The sequence below is a fragment of the Apodemus sylvaticus genome, chromosome 12 (genome assembly GCF_947179515.1).
Source record: "Apodemus sylvaticus chromosome 12, mApoSyl1.1, whole genome shotgun sequence".
In the NCBI taxonomy this organism is placed as follows: Eukaryota; Metazoa; Chordata; class Mammalia; order Rodentia; family Muridae; genus Apodemus; species Apodemus sylvaticus.
Genome location: NC_067483.1, coordinates 40,130,948 through 40,144,485, shown reverse-complemented (window position 1 = coordinate 40,144,485; position 13,538 = coordinate 40,130,948). Strand labels below are relative to the sequence as shown.

The window sequence follows — 13,538 nt, the reverse complement described above, 5'->3', positions numbered from 1 at the left end:
CCAGATATGAGGTTCAGTCCCACCCCGATCTCATAAGACCTTAATTATCTCTTCAACAACCCTATCAAAATTATCTATCTATCTATCTATCTATCTATCTATCTATCTATCTATCTATCTATCTATATCTATATATATATATGTATATATATATATATACCTACAAATAGGGCCCCATTCTGGAGTACAAGGGGGCTAGAGCTTCAGTGGAAGGAGTGACAAAGTGGAAGGAATCCCATTAAGGACTCCTGACTCAGCTCGAGGCTGCTGACCCTGGCGGGGCTGCCCTGTCTTCACGTCTTTGCTGTGCTTTCATTGGTCTGGCCAGGCTTTCCTTGACAGATTCTAAGAGAAATGGAACTTCATCTGGATGGAGAAAGGTCTTAAATCTTAGGGAAGTGGTTGGTTATGGTGTTGTATGCCAGTAATTCCAGCAATTAGGAGGTAGAGGCAGGAGGGTTAGGACTTCAGTGCCAGCCTCGGCTAAAAAGTAATTTGAGCCAGTCTGGAGTATGAGAGATGCATGAGATACCAGGTCAATAAACTTCAATCAGAATATCTCTCTTGGAGCTAGTGCTCCTCAGGCATATTTTACAGACATTGGGAGTGTCGTGAAAATCTCAAGATTTACAAGAATATTATGATTAGTTATAATCTAAAAGATTTATTTAAGGTTTCATCTAGGCTTCTGTTACTGAATATATTCATTGAATTGTGAAACATTAAGTCATATATCAGTAAATACAGTATGTATAAAATGACATTCTAGAGGCTGGAGAGTTGGGTCAGTGGTTAAGAGCATTTCTTGCAGAGGACGCAGGTTCAGTTCTCAGCACCCACATGTCTGCTCACAATTATCTATAGCTCTAGTTCCAAGGGAGCCAATACCCTTCTCTGACTTCTGTGGTTATCTGTCTTGCATATGGTACACAGACATACATACAAGCAAAACTCATGCACATATAAATCTTTTTTTAAAATGCCATTCTGTACTTTATTTAAATTTTCTTTCTTTATTTTTTATTTTATTTTGAGATAAGGTTTCTCTATGTAGCCCTGGTTGCTTTGGAAATCTGTAGACCAGGCTACCCTGGAACTCAGAGATCTACCTGCTTCTGCCTCCTGCAGACTGGGATTAAAATCATGTGCCACCATGCCCAACTATTAAAGCAATTTGAAACAGATTGACACGAAGTTTTAAAATAAAATCCAGGAAGTTACCTAGCAGTAACACTTACAAATTCATAGCCATTCTATTTCATGTTCATTTATTTTTATATGTATGAGTGTTTGACATCATGTATGTATTTCTGATACATGTGTCCCTGGTGACAATAGAAAGTAACAGAACTGGAGTTACTGTTGCGAGCTACCATGTGAGTCCATGGGACCTAAGCTAGGTTCTCTTCAAGAGTGCTGAGAACTCTCACAGCTCAACTGCCTTTCCAGCCCCTCAGCTAATCTTGCTTCCCACTCCATTGTCCCACACTATTGTCCCCTGCCTGGGCTCTCAGGTTTGGGACCAGGGTAAGATAAGCAGGTAGCTTGGGCACAACTTAGGGAGGTGCTTATTCTTAGGGTTGTAGTTACACATGTACATGTGATTCCTTAAATTCTACATGCTAAAAAAAAAAAAAAAAAAAAAAAAAAAAAAAAAAACTACATTCTGGGGGCTGAAGAGATGGCTCAGCGGTTAAGACCACTGACTGTTCTTCCCAAGGACTTGAGTTCAATTCCCAGCAGCCACGTGGCTTGCAACCATCTGTAATGAGATCTGACGCCCTCTTCTGGAGTGTCTGAAGACAGCTACAGTGTAATCACAAAAAATAAATAAACATTTTTTAAAAATCTACATTTTAAATGCTACAGCCTAGGTTGAGTCTAAAGTAATCTCCCGCCAAGCATGCCCTTGCCTGCTTTTCCCTATCAGTATGTCACTGGCTACTATTTCCTGTCAGGACACAAGATACAAAATAGCTTCTGTGTTACAATCTGTGGAATAATTTAGTCCTTATAGACTGACATTGATTTCCTGTCTATATTTCCAACAATGGTACAATAATCACATTATAGCAGGCTCAGGTTTATCTGGGGGTGGGAGGAGGAGATGGGATCAAAGCCAAGGCCACATGTAGGCTTGCTGGTCAAACACTACCAGCTTTGGTCAGAGACTTACAAACAAGCAAAAGCCTCTGAAGAAATAAATAAATAGTATGTACTGGAATTTAAATTTTAAATTACTAGAGTTTAATAGTAACACAAATTCCAAATGTAATTTTAAAAATTGATAATCTAGGTGCTAGAGAGATAGCTTACAAATCCAGAGCATTGGCTCCTTTTCCAGAGGACCTGGGTTTGATTCCCAGCATCCGCACAGTGGTTCACAATCATCTGTAATTTCAGTTCCAGGAAATGTAGTGCCCTTTTCTGGCTTCCACAGACCTATGAGCAAAAACATAAACCTCTATACATAGACCTCTACACATAAAATGCAAATAAGAATGTTTTGCCAAGCGATAGGGGCACGACTTTAATCCCAGCACGCCTTTTATCCAGTACTCAGGAGGCAAAGGCAGGAGGATATCTGAGTTTGAGGTCAGCCTGGTCTACAGAGATTCCAGAATAGCCAGGGCTACACAGAGAAACCCTGACAAACAAACAAGCACAAAAACAAACAAAAACAATAATGTTTTAAAATTTGATAATCTGATTTCAAAGTTGATATTTTAAAAAAGGAAAATTCTACTTCCCACCAGTAAAATATAAAGCTAGAATACTTAAGAGTAGTGACACTAGGTCATAGTAAACACAAGATAATTGGATAAATATAAACCATACAAAACCAACCAACCAAAAATCTCTACGCATTGTCCCGTCCTCTACCCAGGCGAGAACACCCTGTTTATACTTACAACGTGTTCCCATGCATGTAAGTATATGTTTTGTTTTAGTTTTTTTTTTCTTCAGCTTTTGTATATCTACAGCTGTCCTGAAACTTGCTTTGTAGAACGGAGTGGCCTCAAACTCAGAGACTGGCCTGCCTCTATCTCCTAAGTACTGGGATTAAAGATGTGCACTACCATACCCAGCAAGTGTATGTTTTTTAATCTCTTTCCTTCCACCTCTACATGGAATCCAGGGATTGAACTCACATCATCAGGTTTCATAGCTAGTGCCTTTACCTGCTGAGCCATCTTGCTGGCCCTGCAAAATAATTTGTTTTAAGAAAAAAGAAATCACATAACATTTCTGATGAGTTGTAGAGTCACTTAAAAGGATTGTTTATAGGATTCAACTTACCAAAGTTTAAAAATCAGAAAGTGCATAAGCCAGGAGTGAGGTGAGGCATCGTTGCATCTCGGACGGAGTGGGTCTGTGTGGGTTCCCGCCACACTGCCTTTGTGGGCAGGAGACTGTACACGTGGCTTTTTCTCGTGTTTGGAGTGTGATAGATTCTTTTTAAAGAGAGAATTTTCCCATGTTAAAAAAAATTTTCTTTTTGTAGCTTACAAATAGCTTTCATCCAGATGTGGCGGCACATGCCTTCTGCCTCAGCACTCTAGAGCAGAGGCAGGTCCATCTGTGAGTTCAGGCCAGCCTGGTCTACATAGCAACTTCCAAGACTGCCATGGCTACAGAATGAGATCCTGTCTTTAAAAAAAGAAAAAGAAGCTTTCATCATAATACTTTTATAAGATTGGAGTTCATGTTATTCTCATCTGAAGAAGACCTTAGGTAAGCAAACTTAGGTTATTGGACCTAAGTGGTATCTCCTAAAGTGCCAGTCCCCTTAGATACCATCCAAAATCCTCTCAAGGCTGAGCTTCCTTATTAGAAAGAGAATATTTAAATAAATGTTAAATATTAAATACTGTAAAATATTAGATAAAATTTGAACCAGGCCACAAGCTGGTTCATAACAGAAACTGCTAATGTAGGCACCTTTATAATCAGTCCCTCTTCTCGTTACTTGTGTTACGGGGTGGGGCAAGGCTTTAACACACACACACACACACACACACACACACACACACATCCAGACAGCTCCTGACTTACAATTCTTCTTCTTCTTTTTTTTTGGTTTCTTGAGATAGGGTTTCTCTGTGTAGCCCTGGCTGTCCTGGAGCTCACTCTGTAGACCAGGTTGGCCTTGAACTCAGAAATCCACCTGCCTCTGTCTCCTAAGTGATGGGATTACAGGCATGTGCCGCCACTGCCCGGTTCTGACTTACAATTCTTCAGCCTAAAGATGGTGTGAAAGCAGTATAAGTTTCGTGAAACTCAGACTTTGCATTTCAAATTTTGATCATTTCCCTGGTAAGCCGCTCTACTTTCTGGCAAGGTGGGGGCAGCGGCAGCCTCAAGAAAAGCTGACAGGTTGTGTTGCTGAGTGATGGTGTTGAGCAGGCTAGGCATATACATTTTCAACAACTTTACGTGTGCATGTCTGTGTATATGCACATGTGCATGTGGCGGCCAAAGGATGTCATTCTATCTTTTGAGACAGGGTCTCTTATTGACCTATAGGACTTGACAATTAGACTAGTTGGTCATCAAGCCCAGGCATCCATCCTCCTGTCTCTGCAATCCCAGCGATGGAATTACAGGCATGTAATTTTGCGTAGGTGCTGGTTGACTGACTTCACGTCCCACCTGCTGAATCATCTCCCCTGGGCCCAGGGTATCTGCATTAAATGCATTTTTTGACTTACATTTCTTTTCTTTTCTTTTTTTCGAGACAGGGTTTCTCTGTGTAGCCCTGGCTGGCCTCGAACTCAAGAAATCCGCCTTCCTCTGCCTCCCACAGTGCTGGGATTACAGGCGTGCGCCACCACTGCCCGGCTTGACTTACATTTCTAACTTACCTTAAGTTTATCAGGTTGTATACTGTGTAGGTTGTTTTGTTTCTAAACAAGGCCTCTTGTAGCTTAGATGGATCCGGACCTCACTATTTAGCGGATGACCTTAAGCTGATAGTCTTGCTTGAGCCTTCCACAAACTGAGATTACAGGCGTGTGCAAACCCCATCTAGTTAAAGGAACCCTTGTGCACTACCACTGCCTTGAATCTGCACACACACACACTCTTGCCGGACAGAAATGGTGAGGCCTAATGACTTATTGTCACTGGTCACACACCTGAGAGGGTTTTGAGCCCAACAAGCCGATTTCAGTACCTCCAAGCTAGTTAGATTGCCATCTTCAGTTGCCACCCTAACAGTAACTGCATAAAGGTGATTCGGGTTGAATCTGTTATTGAACAAACCACAACTACGCTACTGCTTCAGCCATGACAATCCAGACGCTCTGGGGCCCAAACCAAATAAGGGAAGGAAGTCTGCAGATGGTTTTGGATAAGATGCCGCCCGCATGGCAGCCACCAGACCTAAATTCCAGAGCGGCTCTCAGAATAGCACCTAGGCAGAGGCAAGCCTCTCAGTGCAGGCTCCTGGCCGAAGTCCTGGGCGCCTTCAGCCTACCTCCAGGTGGCGCTGTAGGACCGAACTCGATTTCAAAGAGCGGTTGACTCGGTAGGCGGCCCGCGGAGGCTATGAGCATAGAGAAAAGGCGGCTCCGTGGCTAGAGAGGCGTTTCTCCAGGCCTGACTCGCGTCGCCGACGACCACATGCACTTCCGTTTCCAGGTCTTGCTTCCGGAAGTCGCTTTCTTAGGCGGCCTTCCTACTCGTGTGGTCTTTGTGCTTTCCACCATGGCGTATCGCGGCCAGGGACAGAAGGTGCAGAAGGTGATGGTGCAGCCCATCGTATCCTACGCGGCGTGAACTGTGGGATTTGGGTCCGTAGGCGCTGCGAGCCTGGGCGGGGAGCAGGGCGGCCTGGTGCGGGCCGCTTCCCGTGAGGCCCCGGGGCGAGAGGAGGCCGGAAAGCGCGCGGAGATGAAGGGCCGCGGGAGGCGGGCTCGGGTGTACCGTGCCGGACTTGCTGTACGGAATGAAAGCGGGGTTCACAGAGCAGGAGAGAAGGATGTGGGACATCAGGAAGTTTCGAGAAACGAGGGCGGTGGGGAGGGGGTGCCCTGAGTGTGTAGAGCATCCCGAGTGCATGCTCCAGGGGGTCTCCAGTGCTTGCGTGGGCAGCCCGGCATGGCCTTAGGGCCCTGGAGTCAGACGAGGTTGGGGGCAGAGTCTCTACTGTTTGTGTATTTCTTTTCCTTGATCGTGGTGGTGCAGAACCTTATCTTCAGATACTTGCAAAATGTACGTAAGTTACTTGTTTCCTTATTACTGAGGTGGAAGTTGGGCCTATTTGACGATTTGTAACAACTTCTCTGATCCTAGCTCTTAGACCAGGATGGTGGTGGTGGTGGTGGAGGGGTGGAACCACAGTTGAGAATAAGGTCATAGGGAAAGCTCTAATAAATAAAATGGTGTATGTCTGTGCCTGACTTAGGCATGCACACGTTTACCGTTATTCTGTAAGAACAAAACCATTGATTTCATAAGATTTGTCCTCGGACTTAGCAGTGACAGTTGACTATTGCTTTTTCCTTAGTTGGACTTAAAATGGAGAGAAGACAACAAAAAGGGAGCGGGGAGTTAAATACAGAGAAACTAGTGGCAAATGCTCTTTGGGGGAGGTTTTAACGGTGTTACAACCCAAATGAAAATTAGTTTTAAGCCATTGTAATTTTTAATTGCCAGATTTGCTTTGTGCTATCCTGCGAACAATTTTAACTGTAAGTGTATTTGTGCCAGAAGCAAAAATAAATTTCCCGAGTAGGAAAATGAGTTTGAACAACTCTGTCCGACCATTTTTTTAAATGTTTCTTAGTAGGTTAACCAGAGTTGCTAACTCTTAGATGTAGACTAACTGATTCTAATTTTTGGTTTATATTTATTGGAATCTTTAAAATAAGTCACTTATTGTAGAATCAAAGTAATGGGGTGGGATCTGTTTACATTTCTAAACTAATTATTTTTATTTCAGAGATCGCGAATTCAGGTGTGGCTGTATGAACAAGTGAACATGCGGATAGAGGGCTGTATAATCGTGAGTACCCAGGCTATTTTTTCTCAGGTTGTTATCAGAAAAAGACATCTTAGAAGGTGGCCAGTAAGAACAATATACAGAGAGTCAAGGACCCAACTCAAAGAAAGCTCTTCAGAACTTGAGTTATTTAGCCTTTCTCCTTGCTCTGGTTGATAGGGATAGATAATACATTGCTTAAAGGGAAGGAAGAATTAAACTTTTTGGAAGAGCTTACTTTGTGAGGAGAGGGAACAAAAATAAAAAATCAAAATGAGAGGGGAATGAGGGGTGATAGAGAACTTTTTCTTTTTAATTATTTATTTTATATATGTGAGTACACTGTCGCAGTGTGTGTACACACCAGAAGAGGGCATCGGATCCCATAGAGATGGTTGTGAGCCACCTTATGGTCACTGGGAATTGAACTCAGGACCTTTAGAAGAGCAGTCAGTGCTCTTAACCGGTCTCTCCAGCCGCATAGAGGACTTCCATTCTGGAATAGGTAATGGCTGAACAGAGCTGGTGGGGGTAAGTGAGACCTCGGGTTTTTTGTTTGGTTGATGTTCGGCTTTATTGTGGTAGTGGTGGTGGTGGTGGTGCCAGGGAGCAACAGGACCCCTACCTCCCCACTCCCCAACCCCGGAGTTTCTTGGATACAAAATACCTGCTCTACACACAGTTACAGCCTCAAACTTTTGTTGTTGTTTTAGATTTATCTGTCTTGAGTATTTTAGCTGGGTAAGTTTAGTGCCCAAACAGGTCAAAAGTTGTTGGCTTACCTGAAGATGGTGATTGTGAGCCTCCACGTGGGAGCTGGGAACCAAACCTGTGTCCTTGTGTTGTTTCTTTGTGTGAGGCAGTCTTTTTAAGAGACACCTACACATGCAAATCCTCTTGTCTGAGCCTCTACAATTGTTGTGGAAATTAAAAAAAAATTTTTTTTGAAGATTTATTCATTTTTATGTGTATTGGTGTTCGGCCTGCCATTATTTGAGAGGATGCCAGATCCCCTGGAACTGGGGTTATCAACAGTTCTGAGCTGTCATGTGGGTGCTGGGAAGATCTGGGTCCTCTGGAAGAAAAGCCAGTGCTCTTAACTACTGAACTATCCAGCTCTGGCATTATTTTTTTGAGGCAAGAAATTGCTCTGTTGACCAATAAGGCCTTGAACTTTCAATCCTACCTCAGCCTCCTGAGATTTATAGACACGTGTTATCCATCTTCGGCCTCACTTTTTTTTTTTTTTTTTTTTTTTTGGCTTCAGGGGAGGGGGCTGCTTGTACATTTTCATGTATGTGGGTATATGTGCAAGAGGTGTCTTGTATTGCTCTCTGCTTTTTGAGACAAGATCTCCCACGGAGCCTTGGATTTAACAAGGCTCGTTGGCCAGCACTAGGTGCAGCTGTACACCACTGCGCCCTGCTTTGTTTGACTTCCTGATTGCCACTTTACCAAATAAGGTGTTTCCCAGCACCCACCCCCTTCCCAAAGCTGCACAATATTTTGTTATTTTTTATAGATATCAAGAGTGTCTGCCAATAATCTCTCAGCAGTTGGTAAACAAGCACAGTAGTTAGTGGGAGCCCTGTTTGTGAGGAACTCAGGAGCGTAGTGGCAGAAGGCCATTCAGGTGTGCACGGGCTGGATTAAGCAGTGTCCAGCAGGCTTACCTGGCAAATGTTTGCCTTTAAGAGATTGAAGTACTTTGGGTCTCATTCTAGCTTTCTTTGCTGTTTAAAAAGAGGTTGGCTGGGGATGCAGCTCAGTAGTAAACCACTTGCCTAATGTGTATAAGTCCCTGGGTTAATCCTCAACACCATTTCTGCCCAAAAAAGATTGAAATTGCCCCAAGAATTGGGCATGTCACATTTGACCAGGCATGATGATACACACCTGTAGTCTCAACACTTGGAATAGAGCGGCATAGGAGGATTGGGAGTTTGAGGCTTTCCTTGGCTGTGTGGGAAGTTTGGGGCAAACATTGGCTACAAAAGACACTGTCTCAGAAATAAGGGGCTCTGCAGATAAAAGTATATACTACTCTTTCAGAGGACGGAGTTCAGTTCCCAGTATACACCTTTGATGGATCACAACTGCCTGTACTTTTCGCAGATGGATCTAGTGCCTCTGCCCTCCTTAAGCACCTATACTAATGTGCACACATAGATTCAAAAATAAATACATACATGTAACAAAAACAAAACCTTTAAAAGAATACAAATAAGTTAATAAATAAGTAGAGACTTTAGGTGTTTGCGTTGAAAAATCAGTGATAGCATAACATTCTAAAATTAGTTGGTATTTCTGAATCTAATTATTCTAGAATGGTCTGATGTGATTTACTTCAGTGATTGTCAATTGACTTTCCAGGGCTTTGATGAGTACATGAACCTCGTATTAGATGATGCAGAAGAGATTCATTCTAAAACAAAGTCAAGAAAACAACTGGGTAAGGACATAGTTGGCTTTACAGATTTCTGTTTATTTCACTGGCAGACTTGAATGGCCTGTAGCTGAATTCATGTTTAAATGTAGTTTAAATTTGTAAAGTTACTTTTGAAGGGAGAAGCACACTTCTGAATTCATCTTCCTGCCACTTATTCTGTAACCCACTCCTTTATTTTGTTTTGTTTGATAGGGTCTCATGTAGCCCAGGCTAGTCTCTTTCTTGCGAATGACAAATTGAACTCCTGGCCTTCCTGCTCCCCTCCCTGAGTGCTAGGATCATGGGCATTTGCACCCGTGTGCCAAGGATGTAAATGTAGTGGCCGTGACTCGTGATCGCTTATATTTAACAGTAAATAGAATTTGACGCAGCCAGATAGTTCCTCACAGTACTTTGATCTTTGGGTCTGTGACATAGGACACGTGAGTTTTTATTACTCAACTCTGGTTGTTTCTTTTCAGGCTTCTTTATATTCATTCTTTTTTACCCAACCATTAAATATTTGAGGCCTGGTTCCAGCTTGACTTTGACAGTCTTTCCTAGGCCAGCAATTCTCACCTGTGGGTTACAGCCCCTTTGAGGGTTGAATAATTGTTTCACAGTGGTCTCCTAAGAACATCAAAAAACACAGATGTTTACATTATGATTCGTAATAGTAGCAAAATTACAGTTATAAAGTAGCAATAAAAATAATTTTATTGCTGGGCAGTGGTGGCGCATGCCTGTAATCCCAGCTCTTGGGAGGCAGAGACAGGAGGATTTCTGAGTTCGAGGCCAGCCAGGGCTACACAGAGAAACCCTGTCTCGAAAAACCAAAATAAATAAATAGATAGATAGATAGATAAATAAATAAATAAATAAATAAATAAATAAATAAATAAAAATAAAAAATAATTTTATTGTTGGGTGTCACCACAACATGAGGAACTGTTTTTAAGGGGGTGCAGCACCGGGAAGGTTGGGAACCACTGTTGTAGGCACTTACTCAGATCTCAGCTCCAGTTACTAATCTGTGCATTGACTTCTTTATTTATGTGTTTAGCCCAAACCTTTTCTCTGAACCTATTTAACTTTCCACATGAAATGTTTCCAAAGCAGCTTGTCAGGAGCCAGCTTCCTTTCCTGCTTACACATCCCCGTTTGGTGGTTTTGGTGCGCACTTCCTACCTGAACAGTAGTTTCCGCTGAGTTACTAACTCTCTAGACAGCCATCTTTTTGAAACACTGGATCCGACCTTACCGGCTCTTGCTTGTAGTTTTCCGTTGTCTGGTCTCCCTATGAGAGGACAGCCTGATGTTTTTGCCAGAACCTTCTTATCTAGCTCATCTCACTCATCTTGAGCTGAATTGTCCACTGTCTGAGCAGCCGCCTGCTTGTCTTCTTTCTGTTTGGTTTTTATTTTGGGGGGCTTTGGTTTGGGTTGTTTGTTTTTTAGGTATTTTGTTGTTTTGGTTTTGGTTTTTTTGAGACAAGGTTTCTCTGTAGTCTTACCTGTCCTGGAACTCTTTGTAGACCAGGCTGGCCTCTAACTCACAGAGATCTGACTGCCTCCCAGAGTGCTGGGATTAAAGGTGTGGGCCACCATTGCCTAGCTCTTCTTTCTGTTCCTTAAACTTGCACATTTGCCCCACTATCTGTTTGAGGTAGGATCTCCCTATTTAGCCCAGGCTGGCCTTAACTCTGAGCTCCTTGCTTCCTTTCCTGAATGACAGTGTTACAGAGCTGTCACTCCATCATTACACTGGACTCCACCAAATACTGCTACGTGTATTGTTCACTGATCAAACAGAGCTTTCTCTAGGAAACCCAAATTTAATTTTTTTTTCTGGGGTGGGAGACCACAGATGTGTTTGTAGTGGATCATTTATTTTGTCATTGCTTGTTAGACTGTGCACTCCGTACATGCATGAGTAGTCATATCGTCTCTGGCTCCAGTAAGCGCAGTAGCTGACTTAGTGCTTCACATATAACCTCACAAAGCCCAGGTAGTGGGAGGGCCTGTGTTGGTGAAGAGAGACTTTACTGAGGTTAGAATAGTCAGTGCTCACTGACACATTTACTAATGATGGAGTTCAGATGTCTCTTTCCCAGACCCTAATGACCAAAGCTAGATAGGTGGAAAGTAGATTCTAAGAAGTGATTCTGTGGTTTTGTTTGCTTTTTTTTTTTTTTTTTTTTTTTTTTTTTTTTTGTGGTTTTTCAAGTCGGGGTTTCTCTGTGTAGCCCTAGCTGTCCTGGAAATCACTCTGTAGACCAGGCTGGCCTCGAACTCAGAAATCTGCCTGCCTCTGCCTCCCAAGTGCTGGGATTAAAGGCGTACGCCACCACTGCCCAGCTTTTGTTTGCTTTTGAGGTGCTCTGGCTCTATAGCCCAGGCTGTCCAGTCTCACCTTAGCTTTCCAGTACTCACCAAGCAAGAACTCAGTGTGCAGATGGACAGACACCTCATTTCCAAACCCTCATGGCCTTACTATTGAGATACTGTATCAGGCTTTCCCACTTGACCTAGGTTATAGGAACTATTTTTCAGTAGAACGGTGCTGTTGTCGTTCTGTCACTGAAAGCCCAGTAGATCTGGTGGAAGCCTTCAAAAATGGATGCTAGAAAATGTTCACATTATCTTTATAAGAGAGAGGTATCTCAAAATGCTATTCAAAACCAAATTCTGAGGCTAAAAGATAAATGTATGTGTCATGTGATTATAAACAGCTTTTGTAACACTTGTTGTTTCAGGTCGGATCATGCTCAAAGGAGATAATATCACCCTGCTCCAGAGTGTTTCCAACTAACAGTGGTCAAGCGTGGGAGAAGCTGGCAAGGCAGTTCAGAGTGTTTAAAGGGGGCAGACATTTACTCGACTTGTTTTACTTGCACATTATCATTAGGTGACAATAAATGCTGTGAGATTGTTTTTGTTACAATTTTACATTGTTTGATTATGGTGGCAAAAACGCTTTTACACGTTGCTGGCACGTTAAGGCTTCTGAGGGCTTCCAGTCCCTTGACATTCGCTTTCCTCAGAGCATGGGCCTGTACATTCTTGAGGCAGAGTACGAATTCCGCCTGCCAGGTAAGCTGCACAGGTTGGGGGAGGGGAGGGGTATTGAAAATAAACAAGTTTTGTTATTTTACTAGTGATGTACTCATCAGTTCTAAGTGCTTGGGGCTGGGAGTGTAATTCAGCACAGAGCACTTGTCTGTCACACACAAGGCCCTGCTTCGATCCCCAGCACTACAAAACAAACCCACTGGCTGACTTCTGGGTACTGCGACACTAGCATCTCAGTGCAGGAGGTTGGAGACCACAGATTCATAGTTCTGTTTGCTTAGCAATTACTGAGACACTGAAGACTTGAGAATGTTGTCATTAAGATTAGAATGTGGGAAACAGGTGTGGTGTCCTGAGCCTATATCCTAGCAGGAGAGTGAGGAGGACGGAGTGCAGGACAAGGTCCGTCCAGGCTACATAGCAAGACGTGCTCAGCAGCAGACTAGGAGGGGGTTGGAGTGAGACACCTAAAAGTACTCCTCAGATACAGTTTAAAAGTTAATAGGAGCCAGGCGGTGGTGGTGCACGCCTGTAATCCCAGTACTCTGAGAGGCAGAGGCAGGCGGATTTCTGAGTTCGAGGCCAGCCTGGTCTACAGAGTGAGCTCCAGGACAGCCAGGGCTATACAGAGAAACCCTGTCTCGAAAAAAACCAAAAAAAAAAGTTAATAGGAAGCTTTTGGGAAAGACCACCGACACCTGATAAGTTATTTGTTTGGTAAAAGAATAGCATACTGAAAAGACTTATTTGTTTATTCTTATCTGTAAAGATTTAGGTTCCTTCCCAAGTGATAACGCTAATTGTTTGGTCTGCAGAATGTCTCAGTGGGTAAACATTTTCAAGCATGAAGACTGCAGTTAGGACACCAGAGCCTGGTGAAAGTTGGGTGCTTTGTGGTCTGCCTGTAATATCAGTCCTTAGGAGGTAGAAATGGAACCTGGGAACAACATCTGCAAACTGTGGGTTTAGTGATAGTCTTCCCCAAAGTGTGAGGTAGGAGTATGAGGAAAACGGACAATGGCAGTCATGCACAAACATGTCCTTCCTTCCCCCC

The 13,538-nt window shown here is 43.1% G+C and overlaps 1 protein-coding gene across 1 annotated transcript; it reads left to right on the top strand.

Annotated features, from left to right (window-relative positions):
* The first annotated feature begins 5,625 nt into the window (after positions 1-5,625).
* On the top strand, positions 5,626-12,356 carry Snrpe (small nuclear ribonucleoprotein polypeptide E). Its single transcript, XM_052201059.1, has 5 exons — positions 5,626-5,763; positions 6,190-6,216; positions 6,947-7,009; positions 9,359-9,437; positions 12,169-12,356. The coding sequence occupies exons 1-5, from the start codon at positions 5,626-5,628 to the stop codon at positions 12,222-12,224; spliced, it is 363 nt and encodes a 120-aa protein (XP_052057019.1). The 3' UTR covers positions 12,225-12,356.
* Positions 12,357-13,538: the final 1,182 nt, after the last annotated feature.

Excerpts from the sequence above, each read along its gene's own strand:
- Snrpe (XM_052201059.1), top strand. The coding sequence starts at position 5,626 with ATGCACTTCCGTTTCCAGGTCTTGCTTCCGGAAGTCGCTTTCTTAGGC. Across the intron at positions 5,764-6,189 it reads AGGTGATGGTGCAGCCCATC|AACCTTATCTTCAGATACTT; the intron begins GTATCCTACGCG and ends GTGGTGGTGCAG. Across the intron at positions 9,438-12,168 it reads AAAGTCAAGAAAACAACTGG|GTCGGATCATGCTCAAAGGA; the intron begins GTAAGGACATAG and ends TTGTTGTTTCAG.